Consider the following 25000-nt stretch of genomic DNA (forward strand, 5'->3'; position numbering starts at 1 on the left):
AGGAGTGCTTGGTGCCCCGGTTGGACTCGAACACGAAGCCCGGCAGGTCCTCCTTCAGGATGGTGGCCTGCTGGCCGTCGGAGTTGTGGATGGCGATCTCTCCGTCCTTCAGGCAGGTCAGACTCCAGTTCCCCACCGTCAGCTTGGTGGGACCCAGACTGGACAGGATGGGCTGGCTGGACGTCACCGGCTTCACCTGACTCCTCGCCCGCTGCAGCTTCTCCAGGAACTCGCTCCGGGACTCTGGGGGGAAAGCAAAGGGGGGAGGAAAGAGGAGAGAGAGAAAGAGGAGGAAGTTAGGAAAGGACAGAGAGAAAGATTCTTGCTTTCTTTAATTCACTTCAATAAAAGAAAATCTCAATATGAGCCGGATTCTGCTGCTGAGACTTCCGACCTGATTAAAAACAAACACAAAAAAAACCTTCACTGTATTCAAATAGAGCATCTTCAATCTGAAATCCGTCTGTATACTGTAATGCAATTTATATCACAACTGTACTATTCAGCTAAATAATTGCAATATGATTATTTATCAATATCGTGCAGCTCTAGTGTGTGTGTGTGTGTGTGTGTGTGTGTGTACCGGAGCTGTCTGACCCCCCCTCTGGACTGCCGCTGCTGTACATGGTCGCCAGTTTTCCGTCCAGGATGAAGCGGAACCAGCCGTTGGACCCGTTGGACAGCTCCAGCGCCGCGGCGTCCGACCAGATGTAGAGACAGTCCCGCCCTCGGATGATGGACCAGTCCCTCCAGTGGTACGGCTTCCCCTGCTGCACCTCCCGGGCGTCCTCCTGCACCTCCTCCTCCTGCGGGACAGACACCACCGTAAAGGGACAGCCAACTAAAACATGCAGCTTCACTACAGCAGTGAAGTTCTGCTGAAGGAAGAAGTGAAATCCAATCAGAAGCCGACCTCAGCACGTCCCTCTCCCTCTCCCTCTCTGTCTCCCTCTCTCTCTCAGTCTCCCTCTCTCTCCCCCTCTCTCTCTCTCTCCCCCTCTCTCTCTCTCTCCCCCTCTCTCTCTCTCTCTCCCTCTCTCTCTCTCAGTCTCCCTCTCTCTCTCTCAGTCTCCCTCTCTCTCTCTCAGTCTCCCTCTCTCTCTCTCTCTCAGTCTCCCTCTCTCTCCCTCTGTCTCCCTCTCTCTCTCTCTGCTAATCTATGGCTCTCTGTCTTTCACACACCGGATCTTTCTGTACGTCAAAAGTTGAAACCATCTGAACGGTTTTCAGGCCGCACTACACAGAATTATCTGTTAACTGGCCAATCAGAGACGGAGAAGGTGGAGCTCGCTGTTTCTCTCTTGATTTTCAAAATGGAAAACCAACAAATTTCACCCGGACACAGCGACCCGCAGCCTGAGTGTTCTGGCTGAGGATGAAACAGCAGGAGCTGGAGCTGACTGAGATCCATGTTTCAGATTAACCACCAGTCTTTTTTCAAAAACGCCACGACGATTCTGATTGGACAAAGAACAGAGAGTGAATGTATTCTTCAAATGTATCCCCCCCCCCCGTCCGTCTCCCCCTCCCCTCCCCCCCTCCCCTCCCCCCCTCCCCACCTTCTCAGGCTTGGCCTCGTCTTCGTTCTCGTCGTCGGAGGCGGGGCCAGCCAGAGTCGACACCTTGTTGATGACTCCCAGTCTGGCCAGCTGGTCCAGGAAAACATCTCCTCCTTTATCCACCAGATCTCTGATGATCTGAAGAGCCAGGAGGTGACCGTCATCATCATCCTGAGAGAGAGAGCGAGAGAGCGAGAGAGACAGAGAGAGAGAGAGAGAGAGAGAGAGAGGGTTATTTGTATTTAGATGTAACAATAAAGTCTAATGGAGCAACATTAGCTGACTGTTTGGATCTGATCACACAGTAGCAGTGATCTCCACCAGCATGGTGTGTGTGTGTGTGTGTGTGTGTGTGTGTGTGTGTGTACGTACCTCCTGGTCCAGCACAGTAGCAGTGATCTCCACCAGCACGGTGGGCAGGTTGTGTCCCGTCTCGCTGTCACACACTTCCTTCAGCAGGACTTCACTGCTGTAGTGAACCATCTTCCTGATCAGAGCCAGACTGGCTTTCCTGCAGGGACACAGGCGGGAAACAGGCAGTCAACAGACAGACAAACAGTCGGACAACGACAGACAACAACCAAACAACAGTCAGACAACAGTCAGTCAAGACGGAAAGCCTTCAGAGAGTTTGAGGAGAATCAGCAGTAACTGTTCTGAGCTGTAACAGGTCACAGGGTTAGGGTTAATAAAGGGACAGTCTGTTTATTCTGGGTATCTAACAGTATGGTTTCATTTTGCAGCTAATAACAGTTAACATGCTTTTAAAGGGGCAGTCTGTGTTATTCTGTATCTATAGTATTATCAGTCAGTGTGGTTTTAAAGGGGCAGTCTGTGTTTTATGTGTACCTAATAGAAGGCAGCATGGTTTTAAAGGGGCAGTCTGTGTTTTATGTGTACCTAATAGAAGGCAGCATGGTTTTAAAGGGGCAGTCTGTGTTTTATGTGTACCTAATAGAAGGCAGCATGGTTTTAAAGGGGCAGTCTGTGTTTTATGTGTACCTAATAGAAGGCAGCATGGTTTGCTGAAAGGTTTGTGCAAAAACAGGCAGCAGTCTCTTCAGGTAGATGGGTGCCATCTCTGGGTCTCCTTTGGGCTCGCTGCCCTCCTCCTCCTCCTTGTTCACATCCTTCTTCTTCTTGTCGTCGCCCTTGTTCACCGGACACATCCAGTCTCCTGCAACACACACACACACACACACACACACACACACATTATATTGACTTTTAAGGCATTTGGCTGACACTCTCATACAGAGGGACTCACTATGAGTTTAATGGTAACATACACTTTAATTCCCAGGAGAAGAAAGTAAAGAAACTAACAAGCACCATTTTCCTACCTGGCTTTGTCTAAAGGAATCTTCTCATCCCAAAACTACTCAGTACTAGTATGATGTTACTGACCAGGAGACAGCAGCACGGCCACCAACCTACTGTGTTTTCTTTCTCTGCTCGTAGTAATACTAGTATGTTATTAACCAGGAGACAGTAGTATAACCACCACCTTGTTGTGTTTTGTCTCACTGGTACTAGTAGAAAAAGTAGCTGTGTACTATTAGTAGTACTAGTTTACTACACTGGAGAAAGTAGTAGTAGTTTGAATCAGCAGTAGTGGGAATCAGCAGAGAGTTCACGACACTATCATGATATTATCACGATACTATCACAATACGATACTATCTTGATACTATCACAATACTATCACGATATTATCACAATACGATATTATCACAATACTATCATGATACTATACTGTTACGATACTATCGCGATACTATCACGATACTTTCGCCTTGATAACTATAGTATCACCATACATTTAGTATAGTAGTAGTAGTGATAGTAACAGTAGTAGTAGTAGTAGTAGTACTAACAGTAGTAGTAGTAGTAGTAGTAGTAGTAGTAGTACTAACACTGGTAGTAGTAGTAGCACTAACACTAGTAGTAGTAGTAGCACTAACACTAGTAGTTGCAGTAGTAGTACTAACACTAGTAGTAGTAATAGTAGTAGTAGTGCTAAGACTAGTAGTAGTAGTGCTAAGACTAGTAGTAGTAGTAGTAGTAAAAACAGTAGTAGTAGTAGTAGTATTAACAGTAGTAGTACTAACACTAGTAGTTGCAGTAGTAGTACTAACAGTAGTAGTAGTAGTAGTAGTAGTAGTAGTAGTAGTAGTAGTAGTACTAACACTGGTAGTAGTAGTAGCACTAACACTAGTAGTTACAGTGGTATTACTAACACTAGTAGTAGTAATAGTAGTAGTAGTGCTAAGACTAGTAGTAGTAGTGCTAAGACTAGTAGTAGTAGTAGTAGTAGAAACAGTAGTAGTAGTATTAACAGTAGTAGTACTCACCAGGAGACTGCAGGATAGCCACCACCTCACTGTGTCCTCTCTCTCTGGCTTTGTCTAGAGGAGTTTTTCCGTCTTCATCCCTCAGGTCGGGGTTGGCTCCATGACGCAGCAGAGTCTGCACACACACACACACACACACACACACACACACGTTACAGAGGATACTGTGTTGTTTTATCATGACCTTTGACCTGCTCCAGCTGCTGTGGAGAAATGGTGTCAATGCAGATTTTATTTAACTTTTTGGAAAAATGAGAGCAAGGAAGGAAACAAACTTTTGTTTACGCAACGGCTGGTAAATGTGTGTGAGTGTGTGTGTGTGTGTTTTACCTTGGCTACTTGTGGGCGTCCAAAGCAGGCAGCGTAGTGCAGCGAGGACGACCTCTGACCTCGGTTGACATCTGCTCCTCTCTCACATAGGAACTCCACCTGGCAAACAACACACACACACACACACACACACACACACACACACACACACACACACACAGTTAGTCACACTGAAATCACAGAAGGACTCAAAATGGAAAAGGACTCAAATGAAAGTCAACAAAAGTGTGTAGATATTAGAACATTTTGGAATATTTCAATCCTTTATACACAAAAACTGCTGGATTCAAATGAAGGATTTGGTGTGTGTGTGTGTGTATGTGTGTGTGTGTGTGTGTGTGTCTGTTCACTAATCATCTTTACCATTTCCTGTGTGCCAAAAGCTGAAGCCCAGTTGAGGAGTGTCTGTCCAACATCGTCCATGAAGTTCACCTCAAAAGCTGCAACAGAAAGCAGTCGGTCAGTTGTGTTCTCTGCTGCTCAGAGGTGAAACTGACTGACACACTGACACCAGGAGGCTGTTGTTGTGTCTGTGGCGTGCTCTGATGTTCTGCATCATTTCTTTATAAACTGATAATGTGAAGGTTGGGATGCTGCATCCAGGAAGCTGCAGGAACGCTGAGCATGCTGGGATGTGGAACCTGCAGCAGTCAGTGTCCTTTCTCCTGTCTGTAGCGTCTGTGTGTCTAGTGTCTGTATGGTCAGTAGTGCCCTACCTCTGTTGTCTATAGTGTCTATAGTATCAGTAGTGTCTGTAGCATCAGTACTGTCTGTAGCGTCCTACCTCCGTTGTCTATAGTGTCTGTAGCGTCAGTGTCTGCAGTGTCAGTAGCGTCTGTAGTGTCAGTAGCGTCAGTAGCTCCCTACCCCGTGTCTATAGTGTTTGTACTGTCAGTAGTGTCAGTGCAGTGAGTAGTGTCAGTAGCTCCCTACCTCCTGTGTCTATAGTGTTTGTACTGTCAGTAGTGTCAGTGCAGTGAGTAGTGTCAGTAGCTCCCTACCTCCTGTGTCTATAGTGTTTGTACTGTCAGTAGTGTCAGTGCTGTGAGCAGTGTCAGTGCAGTGAGTCGTGTCAGTAGCTCCCTACCTCCTGTGTCTATAGTGTTTGTACTGTCAGTAGTGTCAGTGCTGTCAGTAGCGTCTGTAGCTCCCTACCCCCCGTGTCGATGGCGTCGATCAGAGCGTCGGTGTCCTTGCTGCGGATGCAGTCGATGAGCTGGCGGTGGGATCTCTCCCCGGAGCTGTCGAGGCGCCGCAGGCCGGGGATCCGACCCGTCGACCCGGCGCTGGACTTGGGAAGAGCCTTCCGACCCTCGAACAGCAGAACCAGCAGCAGATCCACCAGACGCATCGTGTCCAAAACGCAGCGCTCGTCTCCTCCCAACGCAGACTCCATCGAGTCGGGCAGAGCCGAACGAAGGAGGTCCTGCAGGGAGGAGGGGGAGGGGGAGGGGACAATAGGGAGAATGGAGAAGAGGGGGGGACTTTTATTCTGAAATGCTACATATGCAATTTAGAAGAAAATAAAAAAAATCACTTTCTGAAGTTCATCGTTGAATTTCTATAAAATCTAGAGGATCCAGTTCTATCTATCCTTTAATAACAACCATTACTTGTGTAATAGAGGGAGCATCTCTTTTTCTAAACTGTTCATTAGCTTCAGATCTTTGGGCCTACAGGGTGTCAGGAGACGGTGCAGGGTGTCAGGAGACGGTACAGACAGTACAGGGTGTCAGGAGATGGTACAGGGTGTCAGGAGACGTTACAGGGTGTCAGGAGACGTTACAGGGTGTCAGGAGACGGTACAGACAGTACAGGGTGTCAGGAGATGGTACAGGGTGTCAGGAGACGATACAGGGTGTCAGGAGACGGTACAGACAGTACAGGGTGTCAGGAGACGGTGCAGGGTGTCAGGAGACGTTACAGGGTGTCAGGAGACGGTACAGACAGTACAGGGTGTCAGGAGACGGTGCAGGGTGTCAGGAGACGGTACAGACAGTACAGGGTGTCAGGAGACGGTGCAGGGTGTCAGGAGACGGTACAGACAGTACAGGGTGTCAGGAGATGGTACAGGGTGTCAGGAGACGATACAGGGTGTCAGGAGACGGTACAGACAGTACAGGGTGTCAGGAGATGGTACAGGGTGTCAGGAGACGTTACAGGGTGTCAGGAGACGATACAGGGTGTCGGGAGACGGTACAGGGTGTCAGGAGACGATACAGGGTGTCGGGAGACGGTACAGGGTGTCAGGAGACGGTAGAGACAGTACAGGGTGTCAGGAGATGGTACAGGGTGTCAGGAGACGATACAGGGTGTCGGGAGACGATACAGGGTGTCGGGAGACAGTACAGGGTGTCGGGAGACGGTACAGGGTGTCGGGAGACGATACAGGGTGTCAGGAGACGATACAGGGTGTCGGGAGACGGTACAGGGTGTCAGGAGACGATACAGGGTGTCAGGAGACGATACAGGGTGTCAGGAGATGTTACAGACAGTACAGGGTGTCAGGAGACTGTACAGGGTGTCAGGAGACGGTACAGACAGTACAGGGTGTCAGGAGACGGTACAGGGTGTCACGAGACGTTACAGGGTGTCAGGAGACGATACAGGGTGTCAGGAGACGATACAGACAGTACAGGGTGTCGGGAGACTGTACAGGGTGTCGGGAGACGGTACAGGGTGTCAGGAGACGGTACAGGGTGTCGGGAGACTGTACAGGGTGTCGGGAGACGGTACAGGGTGTCAGGAGACATTACAGGGTGTCGGGAGACTGTACAGGGTGTCGGGAGACTGTACAGGGTGTCGGGAGACAGTACAGGGTGTCGGGAGACGGTACAGGGTGTCGGGAGACGGTACAGGGTGTCAGGAGACATTACAGGGTGTCGGGAGACTGTACAGGGTGTCGGGAGACTGTACAGGGTGTCGGGAGACGGTACAGGGTGTCGGGAGACGGTACAGGGTGTCGGGAGACATTACAGGGTGTCAGGAGACTGTACAGGGTGTCGGGATACGTACGTGTGTGACGAGTGGCGACCCCCTGCAGAGCGTGGACAGCAGGCTGACGATGGTCGACACCTGGTTGCTGAGTTTGGAGTCGGCGGCAGAGGGGGCGGCGCCCGTCGAGGTCCGGCCCGGCTTACAGGAAGAGGCGGGGCCCGTTGCCGTGCCGCCGGCGGCCGCCATGCGGGACAGCAGCTCCTCCGTCAGGCCGTGTTTGGCTAAGGGGGCGGGGTCAACGCCGCGACGCGTGAACCGGTCGGCCAACGAGGCGAAGCAGCGCAGAGCGCCGTCCGACACCTGGAGGAAAGAGAGCGGCTGGTAAATACTGGAACATCTGTCTGTCAGTCAGTCTGCTCTCTAACTTCCTGAACATCTGGAATTAATTCACAGATGACCAGACTAGACAAGACTTTTCCTCCTTCCTGTGAAGTTCCCTCTACCGGTCCGGTCTGATTTTTTCATAAAGAGCTTTGATAAACCAGGCTGCTGTTACCTGGTGGTCTTCGTGTTTGAGCAGGCTGGACAGCGACTCGACGCAGGTCTCCAGAGACGAGTCCTGCGGCTCCATCTTGCTGCAGAGCCGGGACACCACCGCCATGGCCGAGTGCAGCGTGTCTTTATGGACCAGGTGGCCGCTGTCTCTGATGAAGCTCAGGACGCAGTTCAGACCGCCGGCCTCGAACACAGCGCCCGACTCTCTGGTGCAGATCAGCTCCAGAACCTGGAGGGACACAGGAGGTGATTATTTAAATTAGATTGATACGGTCAACACAGAGCAAACCTCTGGTGCAGATCAGCTACAGAAACACAGATTAATAGATTCATATATTAACAGTAGGGCTGTTTTCATTATCAATTAATCTATTCTTCTTCTATTCTCTTTTCGATGAATCATTTAGTCTATTAAATGTCTAAAATAAAGACAAATCCCCGTCTCAGTTCAGAGTCCAAAGTGATTCTTCAGGTTTCTTCCTCAGTCTGACCAGCAGACAGAAACACAAAGATTCATTTAATAAAGAGATGAAACAGAAAAGCAGCAAATCTGAGAAGCTGCAACCAGAAAACGTTTGGTGTTTTTACTGATAAACGACTAAAACCATTACTCGACTAATTTTCTGTTGATGCTGATTTCAGCACTAATTAACACTCCTCAATCAACTCCAACAGCTACGCAGAGACAGGCGCATTAATACTTGGATTAACAAATTCAAGATATTCAGATAAATGAACACAGAGCAGCAAACAGATAAGTGGAAGCTTAACACATCCCTTCTCTAACAGATCAATCAACAGATTAACAAATGAACTGATCAATAGATATCTATCAGTTGGTCCCCCTGCCTCTATCAGGGGAACAGATCGGTCCTGAACACAGAAGCCAGTTGTTCCTTCAGTGTATCAATAAATGTTTGGTAGCACATGACTCAGTCTGCTGCTGTGTGGCTCCGCTCCAAAACCCAAACACACACACACACACACACACACACTGCAGTGAGCTGACAGATACTGACCAAAAATATAACTCACATTATTTGACAGAATATTGCGATTTAAACTGCGATTCATCACAAGTTTTCTTGTCATACATTTTTTACAACTTTAAAACCGTTTAAAGAAAAGTGATTTAGTTAAACTAGATGCGAGTGAGCAGATTTACTGAGTTTGAGTCTGATGAAGGTTTTGATTCTAAAACTCCAGTTTGGACCAAACTCTCTGAAGAAATTACCTGCAGACTCTGAGATTTAGAAACTGCAGAAGTTCATATTGACATTTATTTATTTTTGTATTAATTGTTCAGCTCTGCACTGCAGCATGAAGAACTAAAAGTTGATGTTTAATCCGCCTCTAACGGAGAACCGGACTGAGGGGGATTTGATCGGTTTGATTTGATTTTGGTTATGCAGTTATCCAAATAAAAGGCAAATTGGATGACCAAAGTACCAAAGGTCTGCGTTTTGTTCAAAGCTCCAAGGAATGGCAATATGAAATTTCACCAGATTATCCTACTGGACAAATAAAATGATCATGAACTAACTTGGAGACCTGAGACCTGAACATCAGCAGGAGCTAATGCTCATGTAGAAATTCAACCATAACTTCAAAAACGAGGCTAAATTTTCCATGTTTGATTTGTTATTGGCAGCTCAGCCTGTTTCTTGATAAACCTGCAGGCTCACACGCTCATCAGCAGGTGACCAATTTATGGATATGACTTACATGTTTTTATTTTATTATTATTTTTTGGCATTTTTGGCTTTATTAGATCGGTTACAGTAGAGAGAGACAGGAAATATTGGGGAGAGACAGAGGGGGATGAGATGCCACAGAGGGATTTTGTGTAGGAATCTGATTCAATTTTCTCCTCCTTTTTTTTTTAATATTTCTTATATGACGGCACATTGCGCTGCGTCTTATGAAATGTGCTACACAAATAATTGACTGATTGATTGATTGATTGATTGATTGAGAGGTCCCAGGCCGGATTGGAACCAGGATGTTGTGGTCACATGGTACGAGCCTCCAGGACGCCCGACATGTTGTATGTTAAGATACACAACACTTTGAACACTGCTGGCCCCAGCTGCAGTTCACCATCACACCTTCCTCAGCTTCACCTGACTGACACTGACTGTCTGCTGAGGATCATCAGTGTTGATGATGCTGTAAAACACTGACAGTAAAACTCAGATAACTCTCCTGATAACAATAGATCCTGACACGAGACGTCCTGAAGATAGAAGAGAAGATACAGACTCTCTGATGAGATTTTACTGGAACAAAACAGGTTGAGCCCGGTGAGAGAGAAGTGACCTGGCTTATCGAATTAATGACATCAGAGCGTTGACGAGTCTGATAACAAGTCAAAACAGCCAGACTGCGTTCACACTGCAGACCGTTTCCCTCCATGTGACTCAGATCTGAGGTTTTCTATCAGTGTGAACAGCAAAAAGCTGCATGGAGTCGCATTTTCACAATTCCCATCTGGATCACATGGATATGAGCTACAGAATCGGATCCTTGTTTTCTGTGTTGTGATTTTTCTTTACACAACAGCCAATGAAAATTGAGCTCGCGACAGACGAAGCAGAGGGGGAAAAATAAACACAAGATCCAAAGTGCGCAATGGCTGAGCCAGGAGAGAAAAAGAAACCTGAATGTCTTCTCCCTCTTTTTTCCATGCCAATCGCTGCACAAACCACAACTGTTGGAAGCCATATGGTCTGTATGTTTGTTTTGGTATCAAAATATTGCAGAAAAATACATATAAAGCGCAAGTGTACCATGAAAAATCACATTCTCATGAGAGAACTGCGGCCGCTTATTCTCAGTCTTTTTTATATGTCTATGGTCGTTTGATTTGTGCTCCTCAAAGACAGCTGATGTGTGTGTGTGTGTGTGTGTGTGTGTGTGTGTGTGTGTGTGTATGTGACAACAGACTGGAAATCTGCAAATTTCAGTTGTTAAATGATGCTGCTCAATCTTTTCATTGTTGCTTATGATAGGAAAAATCTTTTAACGTGTCCCCGCCTTCAGTCAACCGAGGACTTCAGTTGTCTACTACCCTTTAAAAAGCACCATCATTATTCTAATTGTGTGCCGTCGGTCATTTTAGTAGACCAGAACCCTTGACTGCACGATCATGGGCCCAAATCCCCAGCCCCTGGCCCGGCTCGTACCTTGATCACGGACCCAAACCCCCGGCTCCTGGCCCGGCTCGTACCTTGATCACGGACCCAAACCCCCGGCTCCTCATTCGGCTCGTACCCTGATCACGGACCCAAACCCCCGGCTCCTGGTCCAGCTCGTACCTTGATCACGGACCCAAACCCCCGGCTCCTGGCCCGGCTCGTACCTTGATCACGGACCCAAACCCCCGGCTCCTCACTCGGCTCGTACCTTGATCACGGACCCAAACCCCCGGCTCCTGGCCCGGCTCGTACCTTGATCACGGACCCAAACCCCCGGCTCCTCACTCGGCTCGTGCCCTGATCACGGACCCAAACCCCCGGCTCCTCACTCAGCTCGTGCCTTGATCACGGACCCAAAACCCGGCTCCTGGTCCGGCTCATACCTTGATCACGGACCCAAACCCCCGGCTCGTACCTTGATCACAGACCCAAACCCCCGGCTCGTGCCTTGATCACGGACCCAAACCCCCGGCTCGTGCCTTGATCACGGACCCAAACCCCCGGCTCGTGCCTTGATCACGGACCCAAACCCCCGGCTCCTGGCCCAGTTTGTACCTTGACGCACTGCTCTGCCAGGTCGCGGCTGGTCCGGTTGTTCAGCTCCACCACCACCAGCCGGTTGCACAGCGCCTTGATGGCTCCGTCCACGCCCACGATCCTGCGGGTGCACTCCGCCGACACGTCCAGGTAGTAGGTGATGGCCCGCGCCGTCACCTCCAGCACGTTGTCCGGGGCGCTCTCATCCAGGAAGATCTTACACAGAGCGGGCAGGAAGGTTCGAGGAGGACAGCTGGAGGAGGGAGAGAAAGAGAGGAGGGTCAGAGGGAGGTCTGGGTACCGTGACCTCTGACCTTTGGCCTCCTTACTATTAGCTGCTTGTAATGTTGTTAATCTAGGAATTGAAGGAGATTCTACTGTTGACCTCAGTGGAAGTCACTCTGGATAAGAGAGTAAGATAAAGTAAATAAATGTAATAAAATGTAAATGTAATAAATTGGGTTTTAAATGGCCCGCTTTAATAACCATGGAGGGTCTTTTGGTTGAGTTTAAAGATAAAACTAAATTCTTATAATCTAGTAACTACTTTACCTGCTTAATTTAAGATTAAACAACGTTTTTGGAAGCGTTATTCTACTGCATCTGAATCTAGTCTACTGTAGTTTGGTGCAGCCTGCTCTATTCTGTTGTGGCATCACAGTTACCTGGATGTTACTAAAACACAGAGAAGTTTGGACTATTTTGATGAGGGTGCTAAAACCTTTCCAGCCAATGACCTTAGCCCTTTATCAGGAAACATTACTGACGGATAGATTTGTGTCTGTTGGTTTGTTTGACGGACAGGCTTGTTTGGCCGCCTCCTAAACCAGTTCAGTTTCCTCATGGTTCTTAAAGTCCATTATTTCTCCTGTCAGGTGGAGAACACATCCAAACAGACCAGCATCCCATTCTGAGTCCCAACACACTGTGAGAATACATGCTCTGTTGAATACCCAATTCTGATTAGCCAGTACAGTCAAGGCGTCTGATCAATTTTGTTGATTTCTGATCAAATTACCTGGTGCCACCTTATGGCAAAAAGACATTACTGCTTGGTTCCTGTAGACAGTCCTGCTGGAAGCTGCTACATCACTTTCATTTCTAATCATATTATTTGTAATCAATATTTCCGGGCCGTGTAATAATAATGTTCAACAAGACGGTCGTTATCTCAAATAACCTTCAGGGCAAATTCAAACCCCAAAGTTAATATTTTCATTTAACACTGTATTTTAATAACAGTAGTCAACAACTTATTACAGAACTATAATATTGGGAACATAAATGTATGTGTGTATGTGAGCAGAAAGCCAGTGTGGATCGGTTCGTGGATCGGTTCGTGGATCGGTTTGTGGATCAGTTCGTGGATCAGTTCGTGGGGCGGGTCGCGGATCGGTTCGTGGATCGGTTCGCAGTGCGGTTCGTGGATCGGTTTGTGGTGTGGGTCGTGGTGTGGGTTGTGGTGCAGTTCGTGGATCGGGTCGTGGTGCGGGTCGTGGTGCGGGTCGTGGTGCGGGTCGTGGACCGGTTCGTGGTGCGGGTCGCGGTGCGGTTCGCAGTGCAGTTCGCGGATCGTTTCGCGGATGGGTTCGCGGTGCGGTTTGTGGTGTGGGTCATGGTGCGGTTCGTGGTGCGGGTCGTGGTGCGGTTCGTGGTGCGGTTTGTGGTGTGGGTCGTGGTGCGGGTCGTGGTGCGGTTCGTGGTGCGGGTCGTGGTGCGGTTTGTGGTGTGGGTCGTGGTGCGGGTCGTGGTGCGGTTCGTGGTGTGGGTCGTGGTGCGGCGGCGGAGCTGGACTCACGTCTCGAAGCAGCGGTCCACGTTGTCGGACATGAGCAGCAGCATGCACAGCTGCTCCAGAGCGATCAGCTGCATGTCGCGCTCGTCTCCCTGTCCCATCTGCAGCCACTCCAGCAGGGTGTCCGGGTCCACGTCCGCCATGATGGCTAGCCTGCAGGGACAAAAAGCACAAGACCCAGTTCACTGAACCAGTCCCATCCTGCACACACACACACAGGAGGAACGCAAAGGCTATTTACAGGTTTGTGTGATCAAAGTACATACGGTACAATATGTATGTTTTCAATAAATTCAAGTGTTAATCTGTGACGTTTTCATATACATAAATGTCTAAAGTGTCTAAGTCTAAATGTAGAACAGCAAGTCAAGTCAGAACAAATCAAGAGTCCAGTATCAATTTAATATCTTAAAGAAAACTAAATATCTAGGACTTTTCAATGCAATATGGTTTTAATAGGATAAAAACTTGGTAAGAGCATCATGAGTTTGATTTCTATAATCAGTTTCAACTTCAATAAATTCAATCATTCCATACAAATTCAGAAAACAGAATTTAAATTCAGTCGTCCGCTGGAACAAATCTCATCACTTTCAATCTAAGTCATTTACACAAACACAAGATCTCAAGTCAAGACTTTAGAAACCTTTTCAAGTCATCAAAGTACAAGTCAGAGTCAAGTCCCAAGTCACCAGAACCCAAGTCACCAGAACCCAAGTCAAGTCAAGTCTCAAGTCTTCTCTTCATGCATCAAGTCAAGACTAACATGTAGATGTGACAGCAGCGTCACCTGACCTCTCACCTGGCTCCCCGTTGGCTACCCGGTCTGGCTCAGCGCCCAATCACTGCTCACGATGCTGTTGCTGTTTGGGACTCATCCAACCAACCGGACGGAGGGAGGAAACACGGACAGGAAGCAGTTACTCACTCTCACCAAGGATTCTGGGACATGTAGTCTCTTCACCTGGAGAGACAGAGACAGAGAGAGACAGAGAGAGGCAGAGAGAGACAGAGAGAGAGAGAGAGAGAGAGAGACAGAGAGAGAGAGAGAGAGAGAGAGAGAGAGAGAGAGAGAGAGAGAGAGAGAGAGAGAGAGAGAGAGAGAGAGAGAGAGACATTTGAATAATGAAGACCAGATCGAGCCTCTGGCAGCTGTTTTGAATTTTAGGATTGAGATATTTTAACTTTCAAAGTATCTTCATGACTTTATCTGGAGCCTCTTTCTGTACAAACCAGGAAATAGCTACATATTATTCTATTTAATCACTTGAACTTAAAATCTATTAACTTAAAAACCTCTTGAACTGAAAACCCTTTAAATCCACTGGTCTTTCAGGTGAGAAAATGAACTACTGGAGACATGAAAACACTCAGATTTTAGAATTAGAAAGAGCAACAGAGAGACTGAACTGTTTCTCTGTATGTTAGAGACAGACAGACAGACAGGTAGACAGACAGACAGGCAGGCAGGCAGGTAGACAGACAGGCAGACAGACAGACAGACGGTGAATGAAGCAGCAGCCTGACTGCTTTAACTCATGTCGTCTCTCAGCTTCTGATGAGGAAACTGCAGTTAGCTCTGTGTTCCTCTGGTAGAGTCTTGGGTTGTGTCTCCTCCTCATGATAAAACCCCAAATCAGTGATTCTGTGATCTGTTGCTCCGGTAGAGGAGACTGGAGAGTTTTTTTCTCTCCCCATTCACTGCCGTTGTCTGGAGGAACAGTCTGAAAATCACTTCTAGCACATAAAGGAACGCCGACACAGCAGATTCTGATGATATATAAAAAACGAGTCCTGCTGCTGAAGTGATTTGAAGTGAATCTCTTTCTTTATGTTTATTAAACCTTTCAGTCTGAACAAGTGGAACACCGAAATCCAGTCAGAGGAAACGTATGATGGAACCAAGGAAATAATACATAATTATGTAAATTGGTGGAAAAAAAGTGAGACTTGTTTTTTTTATATATATATATATATATATATATTGCAGAATCTGCTTTTTTCACCTATTTACAATTATTTAAAAAAAAAACACAATTCTCCAGTGTCCTCTACCGGAGCAACAGATCACAGAATCACTGATTTTGGGGTTTTATCATGAGGAAGAGACACGACCCAGGACTCTACCAGAGTCTCAGAGGTTTACAAACCCAGCAGCGTTCTGCCGGCCTGCAGACAGACAGGGAGCTTCGGAGCGTCGATGCTGAAACCGGCTTCCCACCGCAGCCGATATGCAAATCTGAACGCCTGGATATGACCAGTTGGTCGGCGGCAGGCGGGCCGCGGCGGGCCGCAGGCGGGCGACGCTGCGCGGGGCGAGTCGACGCAGAGAGCGGCCGCTCAGACACCATCAACACTTCTGATGATGAACAACAGAGCTGACAGAGAGGAGGGGAACCAAACCAAACCTGTTCTGGAGCTGAACCTGCCACCTCCAACACAACAGCTGCCACACACACACACAATACACACCCCAATAAACACCACACACACACACACACTCCAGCCCTTCAAACTTCATGCTGAACCCAAACTTCACCGGTTCGACCGGCTGATTTCCCTGAAAGAAGCTTTTTCCCCTGGGAGAACTGCCTCAAATCTCACTGCAAGTCATCTTCTGTGACTGTGAAGCAGAATTAAACCCGACACACACACACACACACACACACACACACACACACACACACACACACAATGCTCTTTCAACACGAATGCTGCGTTCAAAGTCAGAAATTCCCAGCTGGCGGGTCGTAATCCCGACCGCTGATCCTTCCAGCAGAACGGCTCCTTAAACACACGGACGCCGCCAGATTTCATTTGACTGATGCAAACTCACCTCCTCATTAAGCTGATGTCATGTCACTGACTGTCGGGACTGTCCGTGTTTAACCAGTCAGCTGTTTGATCGATTTGAGGTCATGTGACGCTGGAACTCAAACTGAACTGTATTCTGAGGATGTAGGAAATGTCATGTGTTCGTCACTTTGGACAGCAGCGTCTGCCAAATGGGAAACTGTAAATTGTAATATAGGCTAAATGTTAAAGTAATGCAGCAGGTGTGTGTGTGTGTGTGTGTGTGTGTTGCTGTCAGAAATCTCTAGTTTCCTTCTTGTCATTCCAACCTGAAGAGTCGCTCTGTCACATTTTTCCGAGCAGGAATTCTGAATTTCAGACTTTCCTTCGTTCTCTGGAATGCAGCAGCAGTTGAACACGGCGGAGTCGGGTGGAGCGCGGCATGCTGGGAGCTGCTGGGTCCAGGCTAAGTTGATTAGGCCTAATTTGAAGCCGGTCGGCCGGTCTGTCTGTCTGTCTCTCTGCCTGCCTGCTCGGCTATAAACAGGCTTTGGGGAGACAGATCCTCTTATCAACAGATTAATCACAAGTTGCCAGAGAGCGTCCTGCCCCCCCCCCCCCCCGCACCCCGCCCCCCCTCCACACACACACACACACACACACCCCCTCCAGGTCCCGGGCCACACAGCCTCCTGCTCCCAGGTTTGGCTTTCACCCTCCAGCCTCGGCGGTGTCCTGTGTCCACCTCAGTCCAAATCAGGTCAGCGATCAGCAGCAAAACAGCAGCTTTGCTCAGACTCAATCTGAGCTGCTGCTCCCGGTTCAGTCCTTCATTCTCTGGACTGACTGGACTGGACTGGACTAACTGGACTGGACTGGACTAACTGGACTGACTGGACTGGACTGGACTGGACTAACTGGACTGACTGGACTGGACTGGACTGGACTGACTGGACTGCAGGACAGTCTGTCACTTCACAACACCAGGTCACATCTCCAACCAACAGGATTCAATCACAATCCTCCTCCGCCACCAAGCCATCAGTGACACAATCACTCCTGATAGGAACAGAGTTAAAAGGCCGTCTGTCTGTCTGTCTGTCTGTCTGTCTATCTGTCTATCTGTCCTAAAGGCCTTTACATTTTCCTCAGAGTTGAACTGTACTGACTGAAGAGAAACTGCAGTGTGAACACAGAACAAGACTCCTGTGTCTTGTACAGTGGGAGAAAGAGAGACTGCTTCTGTGTGATTACACGGTTCAGCCCAACGTGACAAAGGTGTCTGTGTCCCCGAGTTTCATCATCTGCTCCTGGCAGAAGGAGCCGCTGGTTTCATCACACGGGCTGCCGTAAGAGGATCTGAGGCCAGCAGCTAAGCTGCAGCTAGCGGCTAACAGACCAGCAGCGTCCACAGCTCAGTTAGAAAGAGTTGTTCTAGTTTCCAAGCTTTACCTTCACTTGCTACCTGCTAGCCCAGCTAGCCCAGCTAGCCCGGGCGGTCCGACGGGCCGGTAAACAACACATTCCCGAGTAAAGGTTTCACACACAGTCCCGGGAACTCCAGAGGCCTACAGCAGGTTGTGTGTTGGTTTGTTATCCAGCACAAAAAAATACCAAGCAGCAAAACCCGTAGAGCTAACATTAGCCGGCTAGCTGGCGTTAGCTCCACGCTAGCTAACCGTAATACTAGCTAGAATAACAGCAACTTCCTCCATTAAACAGCTTTTCTCCCAACAGAAAGACCCGCTGCTGTGGCGAGACGCGTCTGTTTCTATTTCACATCTATTTTTCAGTCCGGACTCGCTGCCCACTGAGGGGGCTCTATCCGCGGCCTGCGACCCGAAACACGAACCGCGGGACTCGAGTTCCAGGAGAGCCGGAGGCCGCGCGGCCGCCGCGGGCCGGCCGCCGCGGGAGAGCGCGGCCCCGCTCGGCTCACCGGAGAGAAACACTCACCGTTTTTTCAGCTCACAGCCGAGAAGGAAAAAATCAAGTCTGATGTTCTGAGTCCGGCGGGCGGTGAAGAGCCGAATGAAACGTCGTCGGGGGAAAATTAAAGAGTTCCCATTTCTTTTAAACGGGTGTAAAAGGTCAGAGAGGCGGCGAGGCGATAAACAGACCGGAGCGAAATGGAGAGCCGAGCTGACTGCCTCTGCTGCGTTCAGGGGCTGCTGCGAGGCTCGGAAATACGAACTGCGTGGAAATCTCAACAAAACGGAGCCTGTTACAAAAGTTGTGTTTTTTGGTAGCTGTTTTATTTTAGGAACCGATCAGCACACAGCTGCTGTGCAGAATACACAGGATAAGATGCTCATCAGGCATGTAGATTATGTCTTAGCTCATTTATTAACAACAAATAATATGTGATGACTAAACTTTAAATTAATTATTCACATCATAGAATGACGAATAACATGGTGTCAGTAGGAGCAAGGGAGCACACTGCCATGCCGTTTCCTCAGTGAGTCCAAACCTGATCTTGTAGTTTTCAACATTATAATGTTGATAGAAATCAAGCAGAAGTCACTGGATATTTATTTGGAATCCACAGAAAAATCCCATCAGGACCAAAGTTCCTCTGAGCTGATAGTTTGGTGTCCAGCTACTAATTTGATAAATTAATCACAGTGACCAAATAATAATAATAATGATAATATCTAGTCAGTAATAATGAGATGTTGTCAGTCATCAGTTATTGCTCCACCTTGTCCCCAGCAGTGTAGATATCAGCAGGTTTGGACTTGATTCTGGTAATAAATGACTAGCTGCAGGGACTTTACCTGAGGGGCGAGTCAGGTGACGCTCCACCAGACAACAACACAACAACAGAATAAACAAACAAACATTAAACAACAGAACACTCTCACCGACAGACTTCCACAGTCTCATCTCGTCGGTTTCAGTTTCCCACTCCACAGTCCTGTTGGTCTCGTCTTCAGAATTCCGATGTTTCAGACAGCACCTGAAGGCATCACCCGGCGGCCCGGCAGCGTCCTGCGGCGGCCGGCAGGCGGCGCTGTCCGCTCAGACACAACTTCATCTACTGTATCTGTACAACACCTTTAAAGTTATAAAGTAAAAAGTAAATAATATAATAATAACGTTTCCAAAGCGCTTGAATCGACAGATGAAGACAGAAGACAAGTCAACAGAAACACGTAGAATAAAAATAAATAAATATTCAATTTGGTATTTTCTTCTGTTGCATGAATCTTATATTAATTATACAGTCTGCATTTGTAAGCTGCATTTTTCATGATGCTTATATTTCATATTTTATCAGTTGTAACTGTTAGTTAATCCTCAGTCTCCCTATTCATATTTATTTATATATTTCATTCTGTTCAGCTTGAGTTCAGGAAACCTGTTGCATCAAGATGAGGAAAAAAAAAATTCAATTCTCTTCTATTTCTGAGACAAATTCATCAGTTCATCATGTCAGAGGCTTCGTACAGAAATGTTTTTAAGATCCTCCAGAGTTTGTTGCTTTCATGATTTCACATTATATTTCAAATCCTTTAAATAAGTTAAAAGCAAAAATGCCCAAAAGCTGCAAAATGAAGAAGAAACATGAAGTTCTGTGGATTTATGTTGGACTTTGGTCTGTTTAGATTTTGTCTATTTGTATTTATTTATAGAATATATTGAACTTTGACAGGATGAACTGACAGAAAAGAACACCTATGTATAAAACATATATATTGTATATATATTGTGTTGTAAGTTATGTTTTGTTTGAATCTTTGTCTGTAGAGAAACTTCTTGATGCTGTTTGAAGTTTGTTGATGTAATTAATTAAAAAGGAAACAGAAGCAGAAGAAAGACAGAAAACTGAAATCTGTTAAAAGAAAATTTTGCGCTTTATTGAGTCGCTGCCAGAAAACAAGTTCATTCAACTCCATGTTGTTCTGTAAAAACATCAGCAGCTCTGGATCTGAACTCAGTCCAGTCCAGTCCAGTCCAGTCCAGTCCAGTCCAGTCCAGTCTAGTCCGAGCTGGAAGGAACCAGCATGTGAACGACAGGATTCCTCTTCTAACAGTTTGTCTCGCTGAACATTATGAATCAAAACATTATGAATCAGATAAAAGACAGTTCACCTAATCAAACACATCCAGTCATAATGTATTGATTACATTACATGCTCTGCATCCAATACCAGCTGAAAGGTTCTGTAACATGTTCTGATGTTCAGTATTGATCATATAGAACACGTGGAATCTGATATGTGGGAAGAAAAAACAAAACATGGAATTTCACAGAATTTCATTGATTAAATTAAACTTCCTGAAATTCCAGTTCAGTCCAGTTCCCTGTCGTTTTTTTAGTTCAGTTCTGAACTGAACTGGACTGAACTGAACTGATTCCTTCATGAAGCGGCTGCAGACAGAAGCTGCTGCAGCTGGAAGACTGAAGCATGCTGGGAGCCGGAGCGGACCGGACCCCCGGACTTCCCTCCGGGACTCCCGAGGGGCCGCGGACCTCGCTTTGGGAACCTGCAGTCTAGATGGCGGCCTGCCGGTCGTTTCCCAGTCTGACGCTCGAACACACCGGAGACTTATTATTGCAACGAATTCTTTAGTGTTTCTACTTTACTAAGAAAATATTGATTATCAGAATAAAGGAAAACTCCACTGATCAATCCAACCGGTCTCTCTGCTGCTCCTGCAGTGCATTCTGGTCTCTCTGCTGCTCCTGCAGTGCATTCTGGTCTCTCTCCTGCTGCTGCAGTGCATTCTGGTCTCTCTCCTGCTGCTGCAGTGCATTCTGGTCTCTCTCCTGCTGCTGCAGTGCATTCTGGTCTCTCTCCTGCTGCTGCAGTGCATTCTGGTCTCTCTCCTGCTCCTGTGGTGGAGAAACTGGTCTCTCTCCTGCTCCTGTGGTGGAGAAACTGGTCTCTCTCCTGCTCCTGTGGTGGAGAAACTGGTCTCTCTCCTCTTCTACGATGGATTTCTCCCTGTATGATTGTTGAACGTCTCTCGGTGCAAAATGGCGGCTCTAGAAAGAAGCCCTCGCTCTTTGATTCTGAGGGACTGACACCAAAACCTGACGTTTACCGCTGATGTTTTACATCCTGAAACATTTTCTCATATCAAACTGCAAATATCTGGAGGTGACGTCACCTCGTCTGTGATTGGCCGGTTATCCACCAAGAAGAAAAACACAACAAACTACTGGATGGAGACAGAGAACCAGCAGCTGATTCTGTGTTTTAGAGTTTTCCTTTAAATGATCTTCACTTCTTCTTCATGGATATTAATATTCACACTTGTTCATTCAGTAAACAGATCAATACATTCTTAGTGTTGTTATTGCAGACGATGTGAAGCTGATAAAACAGAACTGAAGCGACAGCTGAACTGTCTCCTCCAGGCTGCCGTACGGCCGCTAATGAGACGAACTCTTCAGGTCACATGACTCCTGACTCCTGTTAGCAGTTAGTGAGCTGATCAGTGATTGGTCAGTTTTACATGAATCGGTTTTACTAAAAAATAAAATCCTCTCCGGCTCTCATGTCTCTTCCTGCCTCTCTGCAGCTCACAGGAATATCTGTTAGTTGTTAGGCTGTGACCTTTGACCTCTGACCTGTAATGATGCTGATCTAGGAACTGAAGTGTATTCTACTGTTTCCCTCCATAGAGTCTCAGTAGAGTCTGTTTCCACCAGTGCAGCTGTAGTTGTTGGTGTTTGTTTTATGGAGCCTGCAGTCCCAGGTGGGTGGAGTTCATGGCAGCAGGTCAGGTTTCCCTGTGATCCAGACTGTCACTGTTCACCCCGCCCACCTGGCACCAGGGAGAGGGAAAACAAACGCTCTACAGACATGTTGTGAATATGTAAAGGATCCAGACTCTAATAAAGTTTTATCATTTAGTGAACGACATCATGTGCTTTGTGTGTGCTGAGCAAAATGAAGATTTCCCACAAACTGAGTTCAGCAGCGGCTGCAGAGTCCAGATGAACCAGACTGAACTACAGGAGCTGAGCAGGGACACGCCGCCATGTTGGAAGAGTGACGACCGAAGAGACCGCAACCCGACGACCTGCCGGCTCACAACACCTGCTGCTCACCGAGTCACCTGCTGCTCACCGAGTCACCTGCTGCTCACCGAGTCACCTGCTGCTCACCGAGTCACCTGCTTCCTCTTACAGCAAAATATCAACAAAAATAAAATCATCCACAAAAAAATAACTTTCATGTTTCATCAGGAGGAAGACGAGATCAAGTGAGACCAAGTCCACTTCACTCCAGTCCCAAGTCGGTCTCAAGTGTTGAGGCTCAAGTCTCAAGTCAAGTCTCAAGTCTAAATGTAGAACAGCAAGTCAAGTCAGAACAAATCAAGAGTCCAGTATCAATTTAATATCTTAAAGAAAACTAAATATCTAGGACTTTTCAATGCAATATGGTTTTAACAGGATAAAAACTTGGTAAGAGCATCATGAGTCACCAAGTCCCAAGTTAAGTCTCAAGTCTTCTCTTAATGGATGAAGTCAAGTCTCAAGCAATTAAAACTGTGACTGGAGTCCAAGTCATGTGACTGGAGTCCAAGTCATGTGACTGGAGTCCAAGTCATGTGACTGGAGTCCAAGTCATGTGACTGGAGTTCCCACCTCTGGTTTGTTGTCACTCCTCCAACATGGCGGCGTCTCCTCATAACATTGTTAACTCTTCTCCAGACGTTTCATCACAGACTCTACTGTGTTGAGACTCTACTGGTTTCAGACTCTACTGTGTTCAGACTGTACTGTGTTCAGACTCTACTGGTTTCAGACTATACTGGTTTCAGTCTCTACTGTGTTTCAGACTCTACTGGTTTCAGACTCTACTGTGTTCAGACTCTACTGTGTTCAGACTGTACTGTGTTCAGACTGTACTGTGTTCAGACTCTACTGGTTTCAGACTCTACTGGTTTCAGACTCTACTGTGTTCAGACTCTACTGGTTTCAGACTATACTGGTTTCAGTCTCTACTGTGTTTCAGACTCTACTGGTTTCAGACTCTACTGGTTTCAGACTCTACTGTGTTCAGACTCTACTGTGTTCAGACTCTACTGGTTTCAGACGACTGGTTTCAGACTCTACTGGTTTCAGTCTCTACTGTGTTTCAGACTCTACTCTCAGTAAAAAAAGACTCTAAACTCCTAACGACTTGTTGCTGAGTGAGAACTGAAACAACAGGATGTTACGCAGAGAGTCAGAAAGCAGGAGGTGGACTCCCTGTTCAGTGATGTCACAGGAAGTGGACTCCCTGTTCAGTGATGTCACAGGAAGTTGGTCTTGAGCGTGATGCTGGGGGGGGGCTTGGCGGAGCGGGGGGGAGCGCTCGCTTTAGCGCTCAGACTCTCCTGGTTCCCTTTGACCGCAGCTTCCAGACGAGACTTCAGCTGAGGAGACGACGCCATGAGGGACCTGGGGGGGGGTTACACACAACTCAATATGAGGTTACCATGGGAACCAGAATGAAACCATCAAACTGAACCGAGTCTCACCTGAAGACGGCCGAGTGCTGCGGTCCGAGTCGCATCAGCTCCTTCAGCGCCGCCTCGTGCAGCGAGCGGGACGCCGAGGGGGCGGAGCCGAGCGCGTTTTCATCCAGCAGGAAGGAGATGAGGATGGGCAGCAAGATGGCCGCCAGCGGGGGACCTGACGGGCAGAAACACACGGAGCGGGACAGGAGTCAGGATGGAAAACTACCTGGTCTTCACTTCAGGAATGATTTCTGACAGAAGAACCTTCTGTTGTGTGGTTCTGCAGGGAGAACATGTCAGAGTTCTACTGCACTCTGCTCTGCTCTGTTGTGTTGTTCTGGTGTGTTCTCCAGTGTTCTACTGGTTCCTCATGGTGTGTTTGTTCTGTTCTGTAGGGTTCTCCAGGTTACTCACGCTGTGTGTTCTCCGCAGCCTGCAGAACAGCCTCCATGGCTCTGATCGCCTCCTGAACTGCCAGCAGCTCGTCTTCAGTCTGAGGACGACTCCGCTCCACCGCCTGAGGAGCAGATCAATACATTACACTACACTGCCTGATCAATAACTGTATGATCAGAGGGATATTACACTACACTATCTGATCAATAACTGTATGATCAGAGGGATATTACACTACACTGCCTGATCAATAACTGTATGATCAGAGGGATATTACACTACACTATCTGATCAATAACTGTATGATCAGAGGGATATTACACTACACTATCTGATCAATAACTGTATGATCAGAGGGATATTACACTACACTGCCTGATCAATAACTGTATGATCAGAGGGATATTACACTACACTATCTGATCAATAACTGTATGATCAGAGGGATATTACACTACACTATCTGATCAATAACTGTATGGGGGAAGGGAAGTTAATGAAGAAAGAGAAACCTTCTCCAACCTGATGGAGGCAAACCATCTTAACCAGAACTTTACTCAAGATGACTCGTCATCACCCTGAGACCTGAGACCCTGAGACCCTGAGACCTGAGACCCTGAGACCCTGAGACCTGAGACCTGAGACCCTGAGACCTGAGACCCTGAGACCTGAGACCTGAGACCTGAGACCTTGAGACCTGAGACCCTGAGACCTTAGACCCTGAGACCTGAGACCCTGAGACCTGAGACCTTGAGACCTGAGACCCTGAGACCTGAGACCCTGAGACCTGAGACCCTGAGACCCTGAGACCTGAGACCCTGAGACCTGAGACCTGAGACCTTGAGACCCTGAGACCTGAGACCCTGAGACCTGAGACCCTGAGACCCTGAGACCTTGAGACCCTGAGACCTGAGACCTTGAGACCTTAGACCCTGAGACCTGAGACCCTGAGACCTGAGACCTTGAGACCTTAGACCCTGAGACCTGAGACCCTGAGACCTGAGACCCTGAGACCTTGAGACCTGAGACCTGAGACCCTGAGACCTGAGACCCTGAGACCTTGAGACCTGAGACCCTGAGACC

General features: G+C 47.6%; 2 protein-coding genes across 2 annotated transcripts in view; both read right to left on the reverse strand.

Annotated features, from left to right (window-relative positions):
• The window catches only part of hectd1 (HECT domain containing 1), a 47160-nt gene extending 28969 nt beyond the window's left edge, over positions 1–18191 (reverse strand). Inside the window, exons 1-15 of the mRNA XM_078288056.1 lie at positions 18014–18191; positions 14067–14228; positions 13268–13417; positions 11488–11722; positions 7737–7964; positions 7259–7540; positions 5399–5669; positions 4607–4683; positions 4244–4342; positions 3914–4028; positions 2562–2736; positions 1932–2070; positions 1560–1730; positions 584–806; positions 1–243 (exon numbers count right to left, since the gene is read on the reverse strand). The exon at positions 1–243 is cut by the window's left edge and continues 21 nt beyond it. Of these exons, the coding sequence (XP_078144182.1) occupies positions 1–243; positions 584–806; positions 1560–1730; positions 1932–2070; positions 2562–2736; positions 3914–4028; positions 4244–4342; positions 4607–4683; positions 5399–5669; positions 7259–7540; positions 7737–7964; positions 11488–11722; positions 13268–13407 (2398 nt within the window). The 5' untranslated portion in view covers positions 13408–13417; positions 14067–14228; positions 18014–18191. The remainder of the gene's footprint in view (positions 244–583; positions 807–1559; positions 1731–1931; positions 2071–2561; positions 2737–3913; positions 4029–4243; positions 4343–4606; positions 4684–5398; positions 5670–7258; positions 7541–7736; positions 7965–11487; positions 11723–13267; positions 13418–14066; positions 14229–18013) is intronic.
• Positions 18192–19894: 1703 nt separating this feature from the next.
• heatr5a (HEAT repeat containing 5a) overlaps positions 19895–25000 on the reverse strand; it is a 16349-nt gene continuing 11243 nt past the window's right edge. The window contains exons 15-17 of the mRNA XM_078288309.1: positions 23936–24038; positions 23543–23696; positions 19895–23462 (exon numbers count right to left, since the gene is read on the reverse strand). Coding sequence (XP_078144435.1) covers positions 23315–23462; positions 23543–23696; positions 23936–24038 — 405 coding nt within the window. The 3' untranslated portion in view covers positions 19895–23314. The remainder of the gene's footprint in view (positions 23463–23542; positions 23697–23935; positions 24039–25000) is intronic.

The sequence above is a fragment of the Centroberyx gerrardi genome, chromosome 14, assembly GCF_048128805.1.
Source record: "Centroberyx gerrardi isolate f3 chromosome 14, fCenGer3.hap1.cur.20231027, whole genome shotgun sequence".
NCBI classification, from domain to species: domain Eukaryota; kingdom Metazoa; phylum Chordata; class Actinopteri; order Beryciformes; family Berycidae; genus Centroberyx; species Centroberyx gerrardi.